This window comes from Diabrotica virgifera, chromosome 5, assembly GCF_917563875.1.
Source record: "Diabrotica virgifera virgifera chromosome 5, PGI_DIABVI_V3a".
Classification (NCBI taxonomy): domain Eukaryota; kingdom Metazoa; phylum Arthropoda; class Insecta; order Coleoptera; family Chrysomelidae; genus Diabrotica; species Diabrotica virgifera.
In genome coordinates this window covers 44,885,995-44,911,936 of record NC_065447.1, presented here as the reverse complement: position 1 = coordinate 44,911,936, position 25,942 = coordinate 44,885,995, and the positions used below count along the sequence as shown (strand labels likewise).

Genomic DNA, 25,942 nt, shown 5'->3' with positions numbered 1-25,942 from the left:
GTTTGAGCATTGAATTTAGGCTAGAACCAGTGTTTATTTATTAAATAAACATTTTTTTCTGTTTTCCGATGACAGTAAAATATATTTTTATTATTATTTTAATTTTTATATTACCGAATAGAGAATTAATTTACCTTTCCAACGAGCTAGCACACGACTACTTTTCTCATTTAAAAAATAATCGATTAAGTCATTACGCCCAGATGGATAACGTCGCTTGTATGATACTCTGGCAATAAAAAACGACCTGTTTTGGAATTTATTTCCAAAATCTGCTATTCATGAAAAAACGAATTTATTCGAACCTTTACGTGCTTATTTCATATAAATTATATACAAAATAAAAAAATTGTTGCAAAAAAACCAACCGCATTTTGTTTCTCCAATTAAATTTCGCATTATTTATCAAGATGTAAGTAATGAAAGATGATGTTATGCCTCTAATTAAGTAAAGTTCTTATAGACCTGGATCCCGCGTACCAAAAAAAGTTGATTAATAGCAAGCTGAAAATTTGTTAATAGCTTAACGGTGGAACAGGGGAAGTTATAATTGTGGAACAGTTTAAAAATTTGGAACGTCAGATTACCAAAACCTTCCATGTATTTTGTCGTACAGAACATCCAATTGATTTGTTACCCTTTCATTAAACTCTCATGCAAAAATCAGACTGCTATTACTAACCAACATGATTCCTGTACTTGACATGTCCTTCGTGTTCCACTCAATAAAATACCCAGTTGGTGATAAACACCAGTCTGATTCTTGCATGAGAGTTTAATGAAATGACAACAAATCAATGGGAAGTTCTGTCCGAAAAAATACATGGAAAGTTTTAGTAATCATACGTTCCAAATTTTTAACCTGTTCCACAATTAAAACTTCCTCTGTTCCAGTGTTCCCATACATAAAAGTTTGTGGGTTTGCATAACTAGACACCGTTAAGCTATTAACAAATTTTCAACTTGCTGTTAATCAACTTTTTTTATTACGCGGGATCCAGGTCTATTACTTGCTCGTTATTACTCTATTAGGTACTTAATTTTACTTGATAGGTAACAAATGTAAAATCTTGAATGTGCCAACGATCCAGCAACTATCAAGATTTTCTAGGTAATATACAAGTAACATAATCAAGTTACAGTTGTTGCCGTCTGCCTTTGACTTTGGTCGACTCTAACTGATTACTAATTCAACCATTACTAAAAATGATTCTGCATTTATCTTAGCGGTGAATAGGGTATTATAACTATATATTTCTAAATAAATCGAAATACTAGCTGCAGTGATATTTCTGCAGGTAACAAACTCCAATAAAATTTGCGAGAGGGAACATGCGCAACCCATGCAGAAATGGTTGTTCTTTCTTCAGAAAATGACGAGCTTTACACATGGAAACTTTCTCCATTTCCATCGAAATCTATTAATCATCTGTTAATCATAATAAAAGGGTACTAAAATTTATCAGGAGAAAGTCGTGTGTGGCTAACTGTTTTTTTAGGAGGTGAGAATGTTCTAAAGACCGTCTGGAAAGGTGTCCCAGGTGTGTTGGATTCAATCCGCCACGCTTGACCGTGCCGGATCGCTTACCACCTTAACTCACCCCATCTTTCTCCAGCCGATGAGTCTGGGACTACTCTTAGCGAGTATATACACTGACCCGTCGACCTTACTCCCAACTCCCCTCTGACACTTTTCGCGTGCGTTCCGCAGATCAAGTGACCACCTAGCTGCCTTGTCAAACACACACCTCGCAGATGACTGGTCAGTGAAGACGACCGTTTCGTGAAACCCATGTGCGGGTGAGGCAACCGGGGTACTCCCCATCCAGCATGAAACTAGCAAGAAGATACCAGTCAGCAGTTACAAGTAACTCTAAAGCGCGTGATACACACGCAAACTTTAAGTACGCGGGTTTAAAGATCGCGGACTTACTCGGCTCGCCGTCGTTGATACACATCAGACTTAAAGTACGCGGTTTTAAAGATCGCGGTCGCCGTCGGTGGTTTGCGTTATTTAGGAATTTTATCGTATTATATACTTCGTATCGTATCCTATCGTCTTATATATTTTTAATACTAATAAAAAAAGACGAAATCGAAAAGTGTGGGTAACAAACAAAATATCATAGATAAGAAGGTATTATTTTCATCAGGAGGATAAAACAGTCTATAAATAATTAGGTTTATAAAACTTATAAAATGTAACTTGTCTCCTTTCAACAATAAACGATTGAATTATTTCTAGGCAATTTGCTTAATTAGTGAAAATATAAGTGTAACTTTAAACGCAATAACATGATGGCTTGAGGCTCGCGGCTTGTGGCAGTGATACACGTACGGGTTACGAGTAAGATTTCAAACTTGCTGGATCGACGGCGTACTTACTCAGCGGACTTAAAGTACGCGTACTTGCTGTGATACACCCGCGAAAAAGGTCGTCGAGCCATAAGTTCGCGTACTTACTCGCGTGTGTATCACCCCTTTAAGCATTCATGTTTTCATTTACTCACACTCACTCTCGTACACATTCATCATAAATTAATACGTAAATAGACTTTCTTATGAGAAATAATGGAAAACGTATATAAAAAATTTTTGTATGGATAAAATTTTGGTACGATAATAGATATAAAAAATTAAAAGATAAAATCGATGAAATATTTGTATAAATAAAATTAAATAAACAAATAAATAAAATAAAGTAAAATACCATAATAAGACAGTCAGCGTAGGTTGAATGTAAAAGGTCCTCCCCCACTGGCTGCCCTCTACGAGACAAACACGTTAAAAAATAAATAATAAGGATCATCCCGCTTGCAGTCGTCTCTCTTCTTCCTCTTTGTGCTTAATTGTTTTGGTAACAAAGGCAATGACCAGGTCGAAGTCACTCTTGCTATTGATAGCTTTATCCATAAGCTCGCGAGGTTCGCCTTGAGGAGACCCCAGACCCAGCTGCAGCTCGGTACGCCCCGCACGGTATGCCAGGCATACGAATACGACATGCTGCGCGTCATCCACCACTCGGCACTCGAGGCATATATCGTCCGCGGTCTTCTTTATACGGTAGGTATATGATCTGACCGATCCATGTCCCGTCAAGAACTGTGTAAAGTAGTAATTGACGCGCCTGTGCCTGCACTCGTACCACCTTACTACATCCGGAATCAGAGATCTCGTCCAGGCCGCGAATTTACAAAACCTATACAATTTCAGTCATGGGGGCGACTGAATTCGAGTAGGTTTTGTATGCAGAATATCAGTTACATATCCTATGCTATTTCGGTTCAGAAATTAACTGTATCGGTGTAGGATTTGTAAGCGAAATTTTTGATTATTATTGAGCAAATATCTATACTGTTTCAGTCATGTAAGGAAAACTAATCAAATATTTACTAAGTGGATTTATTATTATATCATAAAATTTAGATATGTTTTGAACATTAAAATGAATAATATATATTTGGATAATATTAAAAATTAAAAACAAATGAATAATTACTAATATACGAATATATATACAGTATGTTCCTGTAAGTTGGAACCATATGGAAAACTTTTTTATTATTGATTTTACGAAAAAAAGGTACATATTCTTCATAAAAGTTCTGCATGGTCTAAAACCGAAGATGCACTCATCTGATATTAAGTTTTATTAATAGTATATGAGTTATGTCAAAAAATATGAATTTTTGTCAAGAGTAAAGTATCTTTATATACAGTGATGAGCGCGCTAATAACCGGAAAAATAGCGCAAGAGATGGAAAACAAATTAAATTGTGAGATAAAAAGAAATAAAACTAATAGAGTTGTTAAATTTAGCGATAGTATAATAAGTTGACATTTTATTGATTGTTTCCCACCTTTAGACATATCAGAGGAGTATGTCAACTAAAACTGTCACTGTGACAGTGGCATTTCTCAAACTCGTCCGATGCGTCTAAAGGTGGAAAACAATCAATATATTGGCAATCTATAAGTTACTATCGCTAAATTTAACACCTCCACTATGTTCATTTTTTTTATCTCACAACTTAATATGTTTTCCACCTTTTGCGTTATTTTGCCGGTTATTAGTGCGCTCATCACTCTATTTCACAAGATTGAAAATTGTTATTATGAAAATTTATTTGGACTTAAAAATATTGTTCTACTATAGACCAGGGCGCATCTGTAAAAATATTAGTACATTTGGACGTTGAGAGGTGACTCAATTTTTTTTGCAGAAATTGCTTGAAAATAAATCAAATAATAATATTTGAGTTATCCTCCCTCTCAAAAAGGTCCGGAACATTGTTTAAATAATCAAAATGTCAAAAAATTAAGGAAAAATTCGATTTTTTTCTTGGTTTTTTGATTATAACTTTAAAAGTATTAATTTCAGAGAAAAGTCGTACTGACATAAAAGTTGTGTAATTAAATTTCCAATAATATAGAATTGGTTAAAAATTTAAAAAATAGTCACCCTTGTTGCAAAATAGCAATAATTGTGAAAAAAACATACAAAAACAAGTATTCGCATTTTACGTTTTTCAACCATCTATGCGACACTTAGGACCTTTATATTTCACCCTGAAAAACTTTGTGATACAGTAAAACAATATTGTAAATATAATTAAGATCGGTTCAATAGATTTTGCAAAATAAATTTTGCAATCCAGCTTTCGTAAAAAAAATTCATTTTTTCAAAATGTTACAGGACTGAAAATAAAGCAGATAGCACGTTGAAAATTTTTTGCTTATAGAAGTGTACTGTACCTTTCATTTGCAATTTTGAAAAATTAAAATCGATTAACACCACGGCGTCAGGAATTTTTTTAAATAAACATTAATTATTGGTGGTACGCGCAGGACAGCGGATAGTTTGCTCTGATTGGGCATTCCAATGACCTTTGATAATGATTGATACATTTTAATTTTTATTACATTTCGATATAAATAAATAAATTTGTTTATTGCAAAATAAAAATACATATTCTACCCTTTGAAATAACACTTTTATTAGCAAAAACTTTCTTTGTTCATATATTTTAACTTAAATAATAAAAGTTTATTATTTTTAAACATATGCAATTGTTTAAACAATATTTCACAAACAATAATAAAATTAGTTTGATTTTTGTGGAATTAAAATATTAAAATACAACAAAATATAGAGTAAGAAAATAATATATTAGATAAAGATTGGAAGAAATTTTGGTGGAAATCAACTTGTGTGAATCGAACACCGCTGTCCTGCGCGTAGCACCAAAAATTATTGTTTATTTAAAAAATTTTCTGACTCCTAGGTAAATAATCGATTTTAATTTTGAAAATTGCAAATGAAAGGTACAGTACACTTCTATAAGCAAAAAAATGTCAACTTGCTATCTGCTTTATTTTCAGTCCTGTAACATTTTGAAAAAATGAATTTTTTTTGCGAAAGCTGGATTGCAAAATTTATTTTGCAAAATTTATTGAACCGATCTTAATGAAATTTACAGTATTGTTTTCCTGTATCATAGAATTTTTCTGGGTGAAATATTAAGGTCCTAAGTGTAGCATATATGGTTTAAAGCGTAAAATGCGAATACTTGTTTTTGTATAGTTTTTTCGAAATTATTGCTATTTTGCAACTAGGGTGACTATTTTTTAAATTTTTAACCAATTCTATATTGTAGGAAATTTAATTACGCAACTTTTATGTCAGTACAACTTTTCTCGGAAATGAATACTTTTAAAGTTATAATCAAAAAACGAAGAAAAAAATCGAATTTTTCCTTCATTTTTGACATTTTGATTAATTAAAAAATGTTCGGGACCTTTTTGAGAGGGAGGATAACTCAAATATTATTATTTGATTTATTTTCAAGTAATTTCTGCAAAAAAATTTGAGTCACCTCTCAACGTCCATCTCAAAACACATGCGCCCTGGACTACTATTCAACTACATTCTTCTAATTGAAAAAAAAATGAAAATTTCTCAAATTATCTCAAATTAATTTTATCGATATTATTAGTTTTACGAAAAAAAAGTTATCCTTTATAAAAAGTTTTGCATAGTCTAGAAACTAAGATACAACCATAATTTATCAAATTTTATCAATTGTATGCAAGGTGTGTCAAAAAATATAAAATTTGTTCAAGAGTAAAATTCCTTTATAGTTCACAATATTTCAATTAAAAAGATGTAATTGTATACTCATACATGTTTTTGAATTCTGAACAACTTTTTGTAATAAAATTTTTCAATATTATGCAAAATAAAGGTACTTTACTCTTTAGCGAAATTCATATTATTTTTTTGACATACCCCGTATAAAATTGATAAAATGTGAAATATTATTATTGAATCTTATTTTGTAGAACGTGCAAAACTTTTTATAAAGAATAACTTTTTTTTGGTAAAATTAATAATTTCGGAGTTAAAAATAAAAATGTTAGGTATTTTCATTTTTTTTTCAATTAGAAGAACATAATTGTGCATTAGAACATACTTTTTAATTCCAAACAACTTTCGATAATAACAATTTTCAATATTGTGGAATATAAAGGTACTTTACTCTTGAGAGAAAATCATATTTTTTGACATACCTCGTATACTTTTAATATTTTAATAAAATTTGATATCTGATGATTGTATCTTAGGTTTCCGACCATGCAAAACTTTTTATAAAGAACAACTTTTTTTCGTAAAATTAATAATAAAAAGTTTTCCACAAGGTTTAAACTTAGTGGGACATGTTGTACAAGAATTAAAAAATATCTAACATGGGTATTCACTAATATTAGATATGTACTTACTAAATTATTGAACAGAGTTAAGTCAGTGTTTTTTTTGCACTAGACTCGCTTTTTTTCTATGCTTAAACTAATGTTGTGAGGTTTCTCCTTTTTCTTTTTTTCCAGAGTGGTTGGTCTTCCAGACTGTATGCGATTCTGACCTTTTAGTCCCCTATCCTTTCTTCGAGCTCTAGTGGTAGGTTGTACTCCAATTTTTCGCTTCCTGACAAATCGAGTTGTGTGAGAAAACATAGATACTATTTGTGACGGAGTTTTCATTTTTTCCAATGTTGTCACAAATTTTTTTAGCACTGTGGTATTCCAGGGACATTGATCTTTTTTAATATGCCTGAAAGTCTTATAAATTCGGCGTGCATTATATCATTTTTTTTTTTCAATTTGAAGAATTTAGTTGCATATTAGAAAATTATTAAGTCCAAACCAATTTTTGTAATAACAAATTTCAATCTTGTGAAATATAATATAAAGGTACTTTACTCTTGAGACAAATTCATATTTTTTGACATCCCTCGTATACTATTGATAAAACTCGATATCAGATGATTGTATCTTCGGTTTTAGACCATGCAGAACTTTTGATGAAGAATATCTTTTTTTTTCCTAAAAATTAATAATAAAAAAGTTTTCCATATGGTTCCAACTTACAGGGACATACTGTATATATTCGTATATTAGTAATTATTCATTTGTATTTAATTTTTGATATTATCCAAATATATATTATTCATTTTAATTTTTAAAACATATCTAAATTTTATTATACAGGGTGTAACGAAAATACAGGTCATAAATTAAATCACATATTTTGAGATCAAAAATAGTTCGAATAAACCTAATTTACCTTAGTACAAATATGCACATAAAAAAAGTTACAGCCCTTTGAAGTTACAAAATAAAAATCGATTTATTCGAATATATCAAAAATTATTAAAGGTTTTTTATTGAAAATGGACATGTGGCATTCTTATGGCAGGTACATCTTAAAAAAGAATTATAGTGAAATTTGTGCACCCCATAAAAATTTTATGGGGGTTTTGTTCCCTCAAATCCCCCCAAACTTTTGTGTACGTTCCAATTAAATTATTATTATGGTACCATTAGTTAAATTCAATATTTCTATAACTTTTTTGCCTCTTAGTATTTTTTCGATAAGGCAGTTTTTATCGAGTTGCGACTTCTTTTTTAATATGTTTACATAAAAATTTTATGGGGGTTTTGTTCCTTTAAACCCCCCAAATGTTTGTGTATGTTCCAATTAAACTTTTACTGCGGTAACATTAGTTAAACACAGTGTTTTTAAAACTTTTTTGCCTCTTTGTATTTTTTCGAGAAGGCACTTTTTATCAAGATATTACTTCTTTTTTAATATGGTTCAAAATATACCTAAAAATGTAAATCATAAATAAATTTTCATATTATTAGCAAGTCTCCATAATCGTACTTAGCCATATACAAATATGTGGTGGATTTGACAAATATTCAAAATATCTCGATAAAAACTGACTTTTGGAAAAAGTACTAAGAGGCAAAAAAGTTTTTAAAATACTGTGTTTAGCTAATGGTACTACAATGATAATTAAATTGGAACGTACACAAAAGTTTGGCGGGGTATAAAGGAACAAAACCCCCATAAAATTTTTATGGGTGTCCAAATTTCACTATAATTTTTTCTTAAGATACTACTACCATAAGAATGCCACATGTCTATTTTCAATAAAAAATCTCTAATAGATCTCGATATATTGGAAAAAATCGATTTTTATTTTGTAACTTCAAAGGGCTGTAACTTTTTTTATGTGCACATTTGTACTAAGGTAAGTTATGTTCAATCGAACTATTTTGGCTCCCAAAATATGTGATTAAATTTATGACCTGTATTTTTGTTACACCCTGTATAATAATAAATCCACTTAGTAAACAATTGATTAGTTTTATTTACATGACTGAAACAGTACAGAAATTTGCTCAATAATAATCAAAAATTTCGCTTACAAATCCTACACCGATACAGTTAATTTCTGGACTGAAATAGCATAGGATATGTAACTAACATTCTGCATACAAAACCTACTCGAATTCAGTCGCCCCCGACGACCCCATGACTGAAATAGTATAGGTTTTGTAAATTCGCGGCCTTTTGGACTTCGGCTATCCATTCCCTCTGGCACATATCTAAACTTCTTTTTTGTTCTTTCGGTCCGTCCAATTGCCCCGTTGCCCCTCTGATACATTCGGACTCTTAGATCCTCTGAAGACATTCCTATAACATTCTCAATTTCTTAATCTGCTAAAGAAATAACGTGGTGCTTTAAAGAGTTAACAAGAAGCAGGTGAAAAAAGGTTTTAAAGCGTATGGGCACTCAGTAGCCGTATTAGTAGCACCATTAGTAATACTATGAAGAAAAATAAGAAATAAAAATAATTAAATTTAAAAAATGTTACATATAAAACGAAAATCTGATCTCGAACATTTTGCTTGTAATATTAAAAATATGAATCTTACCTTTAATCTCTTAACAGTTTTATTACTCTTGTTGTCTATATGAATCGTAACATTAACATCCTCGCCATGAGAGTAGATTGCTTTATTCAATGTAGCCGTTAAACATATTTTCCCCTCGCTTAATAAATATAATTTCTCGGTACACGCTTTTGGACAGGGCACATTTGCCACATATTGGGCTAAACTAAGTCGTCTCGCGACACAGGTGTTGCGGAGTATGTCTGTAACTTTTCTCTGAAACAAAATAAGCTGGATTAATGTCGGAAACCGAACGTCATTTTTCATACTAAGACGTAAAGCTACTTTGATACTCTTTCTGATAGAGCAGGAAAGTAAAAATTTCCTACAACTTTAAAAACTTAATGAAAATAGAACCACACGAGATTGGGAGGTCTAACCTGTAATAGAAAAATAGTATTATTAGGTTTCTGGATTTTTTTTTATTAGTATTTCTACCTAGTGACTACATTTCTCTATATGCGTATTGTACTATAATAATGTATTTTAAAATAATTACATAGTGTATTTTAAAAGTAACGTAGATTAAAATACATTCTTGGCTCACTAATCTCCGAGACCCAAAATACACAGGCATGCATAATTTACAAAGCTAGGTTCCTACAGCCTCTGCCGCTTCTCGCATTTCGACCGTCATCGTTTTTTGTCCATCCATTCGTCTTCTTTGATGGCTCTATGTGCCGTACGTTTTCTTCCCAGGCAACTGAAGACCTTCCCCTTCTTCTTTGTTGTGGTATGTAATTTAAAGCTTTCTTTGGCCAACTATTTTCATTCATTCGTTTCACTTGACCATACCACATTAGTTGTTTCGTTTAAATTCTATACTGGAATATACAGTATTTGTCGTCCTTCTAATATCTTCATTTCTGATGTGATCTTTTTGGATATACCACACGATTTCCATAGAAAATCCATTTCTACTATTTCTGTTCTTTTTTATCTTTTTTCGTGATCTGCCCAATTTCTGCTCCATAAGTCATAATAGGCTTTACCAAGGTTCGATAGACTGTCAGTTTCGTTTTTTGTCTTATATCTTTAGACCATAGTAGAGAGGTTAGAATGTTTACCGATTTTTTGCTCTGCTGCGTTCTGTTTTCGATGTCTCTTTTGGTATATAGATATTATAGATACGATATATTAATATTCTTAAGATGTTTGCAACTAACTATTCTTGCATTAAATTCTTGATAGCTACTATTTAGGAATTTGTAGTTTTTCCTTGTTTCATTTTCATCAAATAAACTTTGTATCTCACTTAAGAGTTCATACTCTTTCTTCTTACGTCAGGCACTCTTTCTTCAACTATAGCATCAGGTTTTCTTAATGTTCCGTTTTTTCATTCATTCGTTTATGTTGGATAATAGAAAAGTTAGGTACTTTAACAACTAGCCATGTTTTCATCAATAAAGGGTGCTTTTAAATAAGTATGACAAATTTTAAGGAGTAATTATGCATGAAAAACTAATGACAGTTTGCCTTATAAACGTACGTCCGCAAATGTTTCGTTGCCGAGATACGGGATGTTAAATTTTTTTTGCAAACTGACATAATATGACCCTTATGCGCACCAATACTGAATATAAAATTCTTAATTGTACGTCAAAAAATGCGTAATAACTACCTCTTAAAACCCACTAAATTTCATTTACGTATCTCAACCTATTTTAGAGCAATAAATAAATGGTTAGTTTGTAAGAAAAATTTCAACACCCCGTATCTCGGCAACGAAGTATTTGCGAACATACGTTTATAAAACAAACTGTCATTATTTTCTCATGCAGAATCACCCCTTAAAGTGTGCCATACTTATTTAAAAACACAATGTATTGATGAAAAACAAGGCTAGTTGTTAAAGTACCTAACTTTTTTATTGTCCGACATAAAGGAATGAATAAAAAATCAGAATGTTAACAAAACATGAGGCTATAGTTGGGTTTTAATTTTAGTATTTTATAAAAGCTAGAATATTCTACAGGTTGTTCCGAACTTTGAGAAAAAAAAACACAGTTTGATTGGTACACCCGATAAACAATGACAGCGATATTCTTAAATAATAAGGCTATAACATATTAAAAAAAATATCGAACAACGAGTTTAGGAAATTGGCGACATCAAAGGTGACCCATTTTTAAGATGGTGCGTTAATTTCTTAGAGCAGTGTATATAAAACCATATAATAATAAATATATACACAATATTAATTCAAGAAAATAATGTCAAATAAAATTCCCTCACACAAAACCGGTATATTTCTTTCCTAGAGGGAAATAAAATTCTGAGCTACAATAATTTAGAAGTATACTTCCTCATACTTTGTCTCGGTTGAATTATTGCCCTCTTCTAAAGAAATTATTATAGGCTCTATTCTGCTGTCAATAATATGATCAAGCTTCCGCGTGTTCTTTTCAATTTCTGTAACATGATTAATACATTTTTCAAAGTTTCTGTCGTTACTTCCGATATTGCTTTATCAAAAAGGTTAGTCAGGTCCGAGAATTTAAAAGTTGTGTTATTTCGAGCAGCGCTACCTTTGACTTGAGCCGTATCATCTCTATGGAATTAAACTCACAATACCTTGTTTTATGACTATCTACTCAATAACAATTTTTTTTTAAATTTCGTATGAATGTTAGTGGGCACGAGTCTAGTTAATAATTCTTAGTCGAGTTAATAATTTCTTAAAAAAATTTTTGCAAACAATTGTTGAAAAAACCAAGTTGAAATTTAGTTTTTTTCCATTGCGTAGTTGGTAAACGTTCAATTAATCTGGAGTGGTAAGGTGCATTGTGCATCACAATAACTGAATGTTTAGCTATGAATGTAATCATTTGTTTGGAATATTCACAGTTTTTTTATTCAAACAAAAGTAACGACTGCGCGAGAAATTCATTTTCAGTATCACTATGTGTAATTATGAGTCGTCGAGACATACCCTATTCATCACACCACCCAACAGCAATCATCAGAAAAAAATCAATCCTGGTATAGACCAACCTCAAAAATTAATTTAAGTTGAACTAAATGACACAATCTTAATCTCCGATGACGAGAATAACCTACAGCTAATGACACAAACTTTAAATACAATGGCAAAGAACTATAACATGAAAATATCAACAGCTAACACAAAATCCCTGGTAGTGTCAAGAGAACCCATAAGATTCAAATTAGTAATTAATAACGAACTAATTGAACTGGGAATCGATGTATGTAGTTATGGAGATGTTAAAGAGAGCGTCCGAAAGCAAGCAAATAAAGGCAATTACGTGTCAGGATGTCTGAGGGATGTCATCTGGAGAAACAAAGATAAGAGGCTGGAAGGGAAAGTACGCATGTACAAATCATGTATAAGACCGATCATGACTTACACGATAGATACAAGATGTGACACAGCTGAAATCAAGAGGATACTGAGAATATCAGAAATGAGAATGTTGAGGTAAATAACTAGGAAAACACTGAGAGAGAGAGAAAACCGAACGACAGAATAAGAGATCTCTGTAACATAAAAGATATAGTAAGGTGGGGAAGACAGAGACGACGAAAGTGAAATCAGCATGTGATGAGAATGGACAGCGAGAGAATAGCCCATATAGCCAGGGATTCGAAGCCAACAGGCAAGAGACCAATAGGAAGGCCCTTTAAAAGGTGACGAGATAGCTGGCAGTCAACATCACACGAATACAAGCTCAAAATCGGTTAAGAACAGGCCAAGAACCCTAATATAAGAAGAAGAAGAAGAACTAAATGGCTTAGTGAGAGACTTGAACCTATCGAAGGATCTGATTACATTTTACGAATACGACTGAAAGATAAAAATCAGTTGGCTTTAGGAACTACATTTTCCTGGTACAGGTATCGTGAAAACGATTTCGCGGAATATTTCTCTTAAGATAAATTTTTACTGATATATTGTAATAATATTCCTAAAGTTATCATGAAACATGTAGCTGAAAATCATGATTCCACATTATGGTGGGATCTAGGACAATTGCCCGAAAACAGTTTCCCGAAAGACAAATCCCCAAAAGCAATTGCCCGAATAGACAATTGGCAAAAACAATTGCCCGAAAAGAGAATTGACATTATTGACATTGAAAATTAATAAAAAACAAGTAATTGGACTTCGTAAGTCCTAGGTTTTCACCCAAAGTAATCTAAAGTAGAACCGGAAGTCGATATTTGAACGCTTCGTGTAATTTTGCGTCGATCGATATACGATTTTACTAATTTTGAGTCATTTTAACCAAACTTTTGGTCATCATTGTTTGAACAGAAATGACTTCAAAACAGGAATTAAAGATTACAACTCAACTTTTCAATACGCTTCGATTGATGTGTTACATGTACTATTTCTGCGACTATACCGGCACTTCTGGTTAGACCTTTTTAAGCGGAAATGATATAAAAACCAAAACCAAAATTTTTTCTCATCTGGCTAAGGCACGTCGAATGATATATCGCTTATACTATTTCGGTGACTTTAGAACAGTTCATACGGTTGAACTCTAAAACCGAAAATCCGATGTCAAATTTCTCATCTTTAATATCATCCTTGGGTTATAAGCTTTCATTCGACACCCCGTTTGTCATTCTATCTATATTAATAATGGAGGAGTTGTATTCGCGGACGTAAAGACAGATGAACAGACAGTCATGAAACCGGAAGTATATATTTGTTCTCTTCTTGCGAAGTAGTGTCGAATAATATATCACGTGTACTACTCCGGTGACTTTAAAACAGTACTTCTGGTCGCATTTCTAAAACCGGGAGTCCTAGTTCAAATTTGGCACATTTAGCACCATCCTTGCATTATAAGCTTTCATTTGACACTTAATTTGTCATTCTACCTGGTATAATGACGGAGGAGTTATATTCGCGGTCGGACGGGCTGACGGACAGACAGCCTAGATCAAAGTTATCACCTTTAGTACCATACTTGGATTATTTGCTTTCATTTGACACTTCATTTGTCATTCTACTTGGTATAATGACAAAGGAGTTATATTCGCGGTCGGACGGACCGACCGACGTACAGACAGCCTAGGTAAAATATCTGACCCTTAGTGCCATCCTTGGATTATAAGCTTTCATTTGACACCTCATTTGTCATTCTACCTGGTATAATGACGGAGAAGTTATATTCGCGGTTGGACAGACCGACGGACAGACAGCCTAGATCAAAGTTATCACCTTTAGTACCATTTTTGGATTATAAGCTTCCATTTGACGCCTCATTTGTCATTCTACCTGGTAAAATGACAAAGGAGTTATATTCGCGGTCGGACAGACCGACGGACAGACAGCCTAGGACAAAAATCTCACCTTTAGTACCATCCTTGGATTATAAGCTTTCATTTGACACCTCATTTGTCATTCTACCTGGTATAATGACGGAGAAGTTATATTCGCGGTCGGACAGACCGACGGACAGACAGCCTAGATCGTTATCACCTTTAGTACCATACTTGGATTATAAACTTTCATTTGACACCTCATTTGTCATTCAACCTGGTATAATGACGGAGAAGTTATATTCGCGGTCGGACAGACCGACGGACAGACAGCCTAGATCAAAGTTATCACCTTTAGTACCATCCTTGGATTATAAGCTTTCATTTGACACCTCATTTGTCATTCTACCTGGTATAATGACGGAGACGTTATATTAGCGGTCGGACAGACCGACGGACAGACAGCCTAGATCAAAGTTATCACCTTTAGTACCATCTTTGGATTATAAGCTTTCATTTGACGCCTCATTTGTCATTCTACCTGGTAAAATGACAGAGGAGTTATATTCGCTGTCGAATGGACAGACGGACAGACAGCCTAGGTCAAATTTCTCACCTTTAGTACCATCCTTGGATTATAAGCTTTCATTTGACACCTCATCTGTCATTCTACCTGGCATAATGACGGAGAAGTTATATTCGCGGTCGGACAGACCGACGGACAGACAGCCTAGGACAAAAATCTCACCTTTAGTACCATCCTTGGATTATAAGCTTTCATTTGACACCTCATTTGTCATTCTAGCTGGTATATTGACGAAGGAGTTGTGATTACAGACAGACGGACAGACGGACGTGGATAATTCAAAGTTTTCACATTTTTTCAAAATTGGGTGAAAACAATAAAATAAACTAAATAAAATTTTAAAAAATGACAAATTAGATGTTTATTACAAGTTCTAAACACGCCAGCGGTACGCTGCCAGTCCTGAGTAAAGTGTGAAGGAAACATGGAATAAAAAATATATATTATAATAATAAATTAATTAACGAGATAGCTAGGTCTAACACAATCTAAGCAGTAATAATGGTAGGGGAGCCCAAGCGGGGATTTTTGCAGTTACTCGAGCGCGTCAGATTAGCATATAGGGAGAAACCTGGTACTCTGCAGATGTACCTCTACCATATATTGGCTCTTAACACAGAGGAGTTCGTTAAGGGGGGCCCGAAAAAACAAATCTACCCTTAAAAAAACTCGAAATTGTCAGATTAAGATAAGGTAAGTTAAGTACATGCAAAAGAGTGTATATTTCAAAAATCTGACGATTTGAGCCGGGCGTAAGGAAATGGGTGAGTCGCAAAGTTTCACAAGAAAAAAGCGAATAATTCGCGAAATGATTGACAAATCGAAAAACTAAAAACTATGTGCTCAATATTTTTTAAAAATCTATCGAATGATACAAAATACATCTTCCCACGGAGAGGGGTGGGGGGTAAATTTAATATTTTAAATACGAATCCCGCGATATTTCGAGAAATGAACATCAGATCGAAAAACTGTAAAATACACTTATTCAATATTTTTGAAAAATCTATCGACTGGCACTAAACACGACCCCCCATGGACGTGGGGTGGGGGTGACTTTAAAATCTTAAATAGGAGCCCTCATTTTTTATTGCAGATTTGGATTCTTTACGTAAAAATAAGTAACTTTTATTCGAAACATTTTTTCGAATTATGGATAGATGGCGTTATAATCGAAAAAAACGATTGTTGGAAATGGAAAATTAAATTAAAAAATGGCAAGCGCCCACTAAAATGGAAAATTTTACTTAACTTTTTTTGGTTTTAGGACCTACTCTTCACAACCCAATAGGTCCCCAAAGCGCTCGAGTGACTGCACATTTAGCATACTTTGCTCCCCTACCATAACTATTTAAATAACACGCAAGTTACCTTATTAGTATATTGGAAATACATAGTATGTATAAAGAAATAACTATTTAAATATATTTTTCGGTCAATTCTATTTTTGGGAAATTGTTTATCTGCAAATTGTCTATTCGCGCAATTGTTTATTCAGGAAATTGTCCATTCGGGTAATTGTCTATTCAGGGAATTGTTTTCGGGGAATTGTCTTTCGGAAAACTGTTTTTGGGCAATTGTCCGGGGTCCATTATGGTGGTCGTTTATCGATTCTTCTAAGGGGAAGTCTAAAGGGTGTCTTGTTGCACAATAGTTATGCCCCGGTACCTGCTGCTCACTCCGTACATCTTAAACAATTATTGTATGAGAATCTTGATCGGTTGCCAAATAAATTAAAGTATAACGAATATTGTTGGCAACTCTATGGATGTTTTAAAATAATATCAATGCTTTTGGAACAGCAGTCTGGATTGATTCACAAAGCACCAATGTCTTTTGTGCAAATGGGATACGCGAATACGAAATTTATATTACGTTAAGAGAGAATGGCCACTTCGAGAAAAACTTGTACCAGGACAAAAAAATGTGCAGCGTGATGAATTAGTCAGCCTAAACTTAGTTTTTTTGCCTTTCCTACATAAAGTTACGATGGAAGAAGCATTTTGTCAAAGCTTTAAATAAACAAGGTGACTACTCTAAATACATGTGCGACAAATTCCCTGCACTTTCTGAAGCTAAACTTAAAGAAGGAATTTTTTAGGCACTCAAATTCGAACATTAAAATAAAATATATTGTTCTAGATTGCAATGACCCAGGATAAATCTGAAGCTTGGAAACAAAAAGTGTCCAAACTCCAAAATGCAAAAAATTATAAAAAACTGAGATGCAATATGAGCATCAAACTTCATTTTCCCGAAAATCTTTAAGATGGAGGGACGTTAGCAAGGAAGGTGAGATATCATAATGACGCGCCCATAATAATCCCCCCAAAAAAAAAACTACAAAGCCCAGTTTTCACGGAAAAAGAGAATGATTTTATTCAAATAACCAACGATTATTGTTTTTATAAACAACTCAATTTTGCTGGGTAATTTTCTATTAAATATTTTTTCAATAAATATTTTCTTAGTTACTTTTGCAGTTTATATTAAAAAAATCGAACACTTTCGCTGAAAACCTGACGTACTGGAAAAAAAGCAGATTTGTGATCAGCACACCCCATTCACTATGGCGTTGATTGAATAACCAAATAACCGATTGGTTATTTAATCAACGCTATAGAATACCTATTAACTTGAAACGAAAAAAAATGTGTGTTAGTTTACCTATTTATTTGTAATTTACCAAAATAAAGGTTACTCTTAGCTAAAGTTTTTTTAAATTTTTTATTAATTATTAATAACTAAATATAAATTTTCTGATAATTTCTATTTATTTTACCGAATATAATTATTGTTATATTCCATAACATTTACATAATCGTTCACGAAAATGCCAAGAAATAATGGCGCATCTACTAAAAGCTTTTATTTTAAGGTATCATTTTAGAGTTATACACAAAGCCGCCCTTCTTTTCATTTCAACCCTAAATTATTAAGTCGTCAAACTTCAAAAGAATATTTTACCTTTCTTTTTGTGTAATTTTACGAAATAAATATTTAAAACCCACGCCGAAAAAAACAAATTCGCTAAGCCTATTTATTTTGCGATCCTGAAATATGAAGTATTATGGTTGTCTCTTTGTTGTCTTTTACTGGATATTTTCATTTCGGTTTTAATGAGATTAATTTAATTAAATGGAGAAATACTGTAGATTTGTTTCTATCTATGGTTTGTTTTTAAAGCAGGAGGGGTAAACTAAAAAGACAGATTCACACCAAAGAAAGTCAGTAGAAAAATCATCAAATACATCTTTTTTAGCATATTTTAGCATATAATAACGCAGAAAACACAAAAAATCGCCGATATAACTTAATTAACCTATGAAATGCTAGTAGTGTCAAGATTTCATAAATGTCATTAGTTTTTAAAAATAATAAACTTAAAGATAAAACCCATAACTAAATTAAAATTCATTGTGACGTTTCAATTATTACTTTAATCATCGTCAGAATAATAAGTTTCTTGAGCGGATGCTTTAAAATAATTTTAAAGGAACAAACAATAATTAATGAAAACGTAAAAATGACATTGACAATCATTGGGTTAAGTCAATAATTTCAAACACGCCATGTCTTCTTGCGTGTTTAAGGGTGGCTTCAAAAGAAATATGGATAATGCCTCCTTGATGCTGAGTTCCGTTGGAGAACTTGCATGACCAATGATTGAGAAGTCCTTACGACTAATAGGGTGGTCAGAATCAGTCATATGTTGGAATACCTCTGAATTTGGAATTGTTCTTGATCGTCGTCCTAAGTGAGGAGTGACACCTAAGTGTTCGCAACATCTGACATTAAAGTGACGTCGAGTCTTCCCGACGTACGTAGCTGCACAGCTACTACATTTGAATTGGTATATAATGTTAGATGCGAGATCACTAGGAATCATGTCTTTCACATGGAAACGAGATCCTATTCTTTCCAAAGTCGTGAATGCAAATCTTAATTCTAGAGAGGGAAATGCTTTTTTAATTGTTCTACGGATGTTGCGTCGGATTTGTAAGCTGTGGTAACCAGCATATGGAAGTTTGATATAGATATTTTCTTTGATTTCTTCTACTTTGCTGTTTGGTTGGAATTTGTTATTGAAAAAACGTCTGATGTATCTTTCTTAGAAGTTCAACGAAAAACCATTTTTACTTAAGATCACCTTTATGTTTTCTAACTCTTCATGTAGGAATAATTCATTAAGAATTAAGAAATTAAGAACTTAATTAAGATTTGCATTCACGACTTTGGAAAGAATAGGATCTCGTTTCCATGTGAAAGACATGATTCCTAGTGATCTCGCATCTAACATTATATACCAATTCAAATGTAGTAGCTGTGCAGCTACGTACGTCGGGAAGACTCGACGTCACTTTAATGTCAGATGTTGCGAACACTTAGGTGTCACTCCTCACTTAGGAAGACGATCAAGAACAATTCCCAATTCAGCGGTATTCCAACCTATGACTGATTCTGACCACCCTATTATTCGTAAGGACTTCTCAATCATTGGTCATGCAAGTTCTCCAACGGAACTCAACATCAAGGAGGCAATATCAATATTTCTTTTGAAGCCACCCTTAAACACGCAACAAGACATGGCGTGTTTGAAATTATTGACTTTACCCAATGATTGTCAATGTCATTTTTAAGTTTTCATTAACTATTGTTTGTTCCTTTAAAATTATTTTAAAGCATCCGCTCAAGAAACTTATTATTCTGACGTGATTAAAGTAATAATTGAAACGTCACCATGAATTTTAATTTAGTTATGGGTTTTATCTTTAAGTTTATTATTTTTATCAAGTTTAATGGTGTGTCCTTATCTACATAAAATGTCATTGGTGTCAAAATTTCGTAACAGTGGAGTAAACTTCCCTAAGGTTGGACCAATTACAAACAAGCATTGCGGCGCGGTAAACTTGAATTAATCCTCTTGGTTTAAAAACAGACCATAGTAACAATGTATGTGACATTAAGACTAACGTTTTTCTTCTTTATTTATAACTTCCATTAAATCACATTTGCCCATTTGGAGCCAAACTAATGTTAGAATCAGAACATATAACAACGTCTGTCTGCATATAAAAAATGACAAGGATTTATTGAAGCTAGATGCAAGATTATTTTTTGATAAATAGAATATAAACAACTTCTCCCTGTATCTCATCTTTGTTTCGTGGGCTACGAGAAATCTTTCGATATTGATATCGATATGTGATGAAGCAATCGTGTGATTGAAAAACATTTATTTATTTTTTGTGGTGAAAGATTAGAAAAGGCTCCAAACAAGTCTGCGTATTATCTCGAAAATTATTTAACCTACAGTCCGTCTAATTTACTTACCGTTGCACGTCATTATTTACTTTAGAGATCTAAGTTGACATTGTTGCCCAATTACAAAGAATTCTTGAATTCATTTTAAATCAAATACATCACACAACTTTGCGGAAGTGGATTATACAGCAAAACAAATTAATATTCAATGTAAATAAATTAAAAACTTTAGAAATAGAAAACAAGAATTAAGTTATAATCTTACGTTAAAATACACAATAAAAACAATAAATATAATGAAACAAATACTTATAGTAAAGAATATAAACAAATATGAAGTGTCATCACCGCAACTGTCAAATAAATGTTACCAATTTATGCCAAAATATCACCTTCGTTCGATTATAGTTACAGTGTATTTCGAACAAATGTGCTTCATAAAAAGGCTTTATAATCCATTTATACAAATTAAATAAAACATATTATTATGTATTTCTTTAAGTTAATATTAATAGAAATCTTTAAATATTATTTCTACGAGTATATAATAATATATGCCTGGTGGCTGTAACGCCAGTGTACTCGGCAAAGTGATTCTAAAAAAAACACACATACCGCCTAAATATTTCGTGTTGGTATTATGTCTCGTCTCGGGCTATGACGTGGATGACGTGCAACGGTAAGTAAATTAGATGGAGATACTTACATAGTAGGGTAGACTGGGTACGGTTGTAACAATTTTTCTTTAGTGCTTCATAGCACAGCTATTATAGCTGTAAGCAACGATCAAAGTCTTTGATGTGAAGTAGTATTCATTTGTCTTTAAATTAATGTCAAAACCTATAGCTCAAGTAAAATAGTACGGAGGGAATATGTCATTTAAATAAGTGTGTGCAATTGTTACAACCGACCCCATACCAGGGGCGGTTGTAACACGAATAGGGGACAGTTTTAACAATAAAAAATAATACATAAATCACACATATAAAATCCGTTTTATTATTTTTAATCATATTTATTAATCAAAAATACCAAACAAGATCAAAATCAAATTTATTAATAAAAAATATCAAACAAAATCTGAGTTAAAACAAATTATAATTTCCTATATTTAATCAGACTCATCACAGTTGTGGCATATATAATATCTACTTCCATCAGTATACAGGCCACGTGAGACCATTGTTTGCAGCTACCTTGGCACTGAATCCAACTGTCTCCAGATCGACTCACTGAATATGTCTCTAAAGCAAATAAGACAATAATATTCTTCTTCTGATGGTGTATTAATCTTCATTTTCTTCGCTTTTCCTTTCCCTTTGTTTTTGATTACCTTTCCAGTAGATGATTCGAGTACTTTTTTCTTTGTTCGTCTATTTTTCAACCGTTTTTGTCGCTCTTCATACTCCTTTCTAGCAGCTTCCCTTTCTGGAGTATCTGTGTAGATAGCAGACTTTTTGGTTTTTCGACCTCTGTTTCCTAGTTTTCTAGGTGGAGCTTTAGGGTAAGGCCGTAAAGTCTCAGGCGAGAAGACAGACTGCTTGCTTGTAGACGGTTCTGATGGCTGACACAAAACAGCATCACGAGGAGAGATGTCTGATTCCAGATTCACTGTACCAGCTTGCCATTCTTGGCTAGGTTCTAGAGATGTTTGTCTAGGCGGTGTTATTGTTGCTTCGAGCTCGGATATTTCAATTAGTGTGAGCATTTGATGGTCAATGGATGTTTCCTTTTTAGGATCACTGTTAGTAAATTCTTTAGTTGAAGCTCTAGTTTCGGGCTCAGTGGGGCTTACTGCGCTGGAAGAAGGTGAATCCTCCTTCAGTAACAAAGGTGATAGTGGTCCGTCATCAGGTGCAAGTCTAATGCTATGTTGATTAGAAATGCCCACCTCTTCAGTAGCATTTGGATTAGGCCTGTCTGTCGCGAACGATGGCGCAGAATCAATTACTTGAAACAAATCGCGGTTGAATGGGAAGATCCCTCTCTTTCGAAATCCGGCCTGGATATTCACCTGAGTGAAAACAAGTGGCATTGCGATAGTTACAATACCCGGTATGTCGTAAATAGTCATGACTTTTCCTGGGTGATTTCGCATCCACGCATCACAGGCAGTATTAATGGCTTTTTTGAAAGGCCCATAAACGGATCTATCTAAGGGCTGTAGCTTGTGAGAGCAGTGGGGCGGAAATGACAGTAATACTATCCCATTATCTTTGCAAAAATCTAAGGAGTTGATATGTATATGGGGCGAATGATTGTCTAGCACTAATAATATCTTATGCGACAAAGAGGCATTCGTATGTTTTTGAAAATGTTTAAGAAATATAATGAATGACTTTTCTTGCATCCACCCTGATGGATTACCGGCACCGATTGATCCCACTGGTCCGTCTCTAATGAAATGCTCTTGATATCTAATTCGACGAAACACGAACATAGGTGGAATGGCGTTGCCTAATGCGTTAGCTGCAAATGCTAGTGTGACCAAAGAGCCTCGTTCAGCAGAAGTAATTGCGCCCACCTGCCTTGTGCCACGTCTTGCAACAACCCTGTCAGGCTTATGTACTGTAGTAACGCCGGTTTACAATTAAAATTACTGTTACAACCGTCCCCATGAAAATCGTTACAACCGTCCCCACCCCCCCCCATTTTGATAATAATACTGTCGCAAGCACGAAGTAGCATACCCTATACAAAAACATATATGCTTATTATAATCTCTAAACTGCCACGATTATATAAGCATATTTTGAAATACGTGACAATATTAATATTTAAGTTATAACAGAAAGAAATTCGTCAAAAATACTTACTTTTCGTTGACAAAACACAATAGGTCTCACTGTAAGTGTAATTACCGCGCGAAAGGTGATGCAGCACTGACAATCGTGTCGGGACACGTTGTCTGCGTATTCCTTCCCTTGTGCCCCTCGCCTACCATACACAGTTTCGATAATATTCGAGTTGTTACAACCGTACCCTGTTACAACCGTACCCAGGCTCCCCTAAATATATAATAAGACTTATTAAAGATGGATGAGAAAAAGGTGTTTAATCTTCGCTTTGCTAATGAAACAAAGTGTATCTGTATACAGAGAGGTTCAAAATTATGGAATAAATTCATTTTGAGAGTAGGCTACTTTGGAGAAAAATCCCGAGACAGCTCGATTTTTATTTTTAAGTTATGAGCTTTTGGCATATACATAATCATTCTAGAGATGTCATCCATTTCGGTGTGATGCCGTAATCGATGATTTCTTTACATGAAAAGTTAATTTGAAACGTTATTCAATTCTCTATAGAGTAATACAAACATTAGGTAACATAATATTAATACAGGGTGTTCAAAAAATATTTTTTAAATTAAACTGATTGACACAAAAGCAAGAATGTATTTAATTTACTTAAATCAAAATACATTTTACTGTTGTTATAAAACATAAAAAATGTTTATTTGACAAATAAATGGTGCTTTTCGCTTAAGGGGAAAGGCGCAAAATGTCGCCTGTCAAAATTTTCAATGTGTTTTAAATGTATTCATTTTTTGAGAATCCTGAGAAAAATAATAAGTATTTTGAAAAATTTAAACGCTAAATGGAAGACTACATTATTACTGAGGCCGAAAGTCCCTGAAATCCTCTATAATGTTTATTTTATTAAGTTACAGGGGTGAATATGGAAGAGAAAACTTAGTGTGATTTTTAATTGCAAATATTACATTCAAAAGAAATTTTTTATTTATTCTAAGGAATTTTGGGCCCTCGGCAATAACGTAATCTTTCAATCTGCGTTTAAATTTTTCAAGAAGAACTTATTAGTTTTCTCACAATTCGAAAAAAATGAATACATTTAAAACACATTGAAAATTTTGACAGGCGACATTTTGCGCCTATTCCCTGAAATTGAATGTTTAAACTGCCGAGAGGCATGTGGGTGGTGGATAATTATGAAAATGATAAGTAAATAGTCGAAACTAAACTTTCAAAACCATATTGCCAGAGGAAAATTAAACCTCAAATGATAACGACTATTTACTTCAAGTTCGTGAGAACAAAAGTACAAAAGAGATAGTTTTTTTTGAGTAAAAATAGGGTATTTGCTATTTGTATAACAAAGGAGGAAAGTGCTACTTTTCCTTCCGAGAATAAGGTTTACTAACAAGTAGGTACAGTATAACTGTCAACTGTCGAATATAATCAAATTATTAATGTAAACATTGTTAAATCAAAATAACCATTTACTGTTTTTAAGATTCTGCCAAATACAGGGTGATCTATAAATAAACGTTAGAATGTATTGATACTTACGTAATAGATAATAGAATATTGTATAGGGCGTCAATAAGTTATTTCAGCAATGACATACCATGCCGTCACTTTTACTTTTCCTTCCTAGGGAGTAAAAGTACTTTCCTTCCCTAAGGAGGAAAAGTACGACTTTGCTCCCTACAATCAGGTCAGGAAAAGCATGCTTTCAGTAGAGGTAGGTGGAAAAATAATTTTCAAATGGTTCAGTATTATATTATACAGGGTGTAACAAAAATGCAGGTCAAAATATACCGAAAACTTTTAGAGATTTTTTATTAAAAATGGACATGTGGCTTTCTTATAGCAGGACCATCTTAAACAAAATTATACTGAAATTTGTGCCCCCCATAAAAATTTTATGGAGGTTTTGTTCCTTTAAACGCCACCAAACTTTTGTGTACCATTAGTTAAACAAAATGTTTTAAAACTTTTTTATCTCTTAGTACTTTTTCGAAAAGCCAGTCTTTATTGAGATATTTTGAATATTTGTCAAATCCATCATATATTTGTATATGGCTGAGTTGGATTATAGAGACCTGGTAATCAAATGAAAATTTATTTATAATTTATATTTTTAGGTGTATTTTGAATCATGTTAAAAAATAAGTCACATCTTGATAAAAGGTGGCTTATCGGAAAAATACTAGGAGGCAAGAAAATTTTAAAAACACTGTGTTTAACCGTAAATATTTAATGTTTAATATTTAACCAATGGCACCGCAATAATAGTTTAATTGGAACGTACACAAACATTTGTGGGGTTTAAAGAAAAAAACCCCCATAAATATTTTATGTAAACATATTAATAAAGAAGCCGCATCTCGATAAAAACTGGCTTATCGAAAAAATACTAAGGGCAAAATTGTTTTAAAAATAATTTTTTTTACTAATGGTACCACAATAGTAAGTTAATTGAAACGTACTCAAAAGCTTGGGGAGGGGGGTGTAAGGGAACAAAACCTCATAATATTTTCATGGAATGTACAGATTTCACTGTGATTTTTTTAAGATGTTCCTGGCATTAGAATGCCACATGTCCATTTTCAATAAAAAATCTCTAAGAGTTTTCGATATAAGAAATTAATCGATTTTCATATTGTAATTTCAAATTGTTACACCCTGTAGCTGAACAACTTTGTTGAACTTATACGATCAAGTTGCTGAAGCAAATTTTGTTATACAATACTTTGTTCTTCAAGGAATTGTTAATTAAACTACCCATTGCACATTTTTCATAAAACTCTA

At 33.0% G+C, this 25,942-nt stretch overlaps 1 protein-coding gene across 3 annotated transcripts in view; it reads right to left on the bottom strand.

Annotated features, from left to right (window-relative positions):
• Positions 1-25,942, bottom strand: part of LOC114326149 (beta-arrestin-1-like) — a 1,212,937-nt gene that overhangs the window by 127,736 nt on the left and 1,059,259 nt on the right. For all 3 annotated transcript variants that reach the window (XM_050651410.1, XM_050651412.1, XM_050651411.1), the window contains exon 10: positions 9,284-9,517. In XM_050651410.1, coding sequence (XP_050507367.1) covers positions 9,284-9,517 — 234 coding nt within the window. The remainder of the gene's footprint in view (positions 1-9,283; positions 9,518-25,942) is intronic.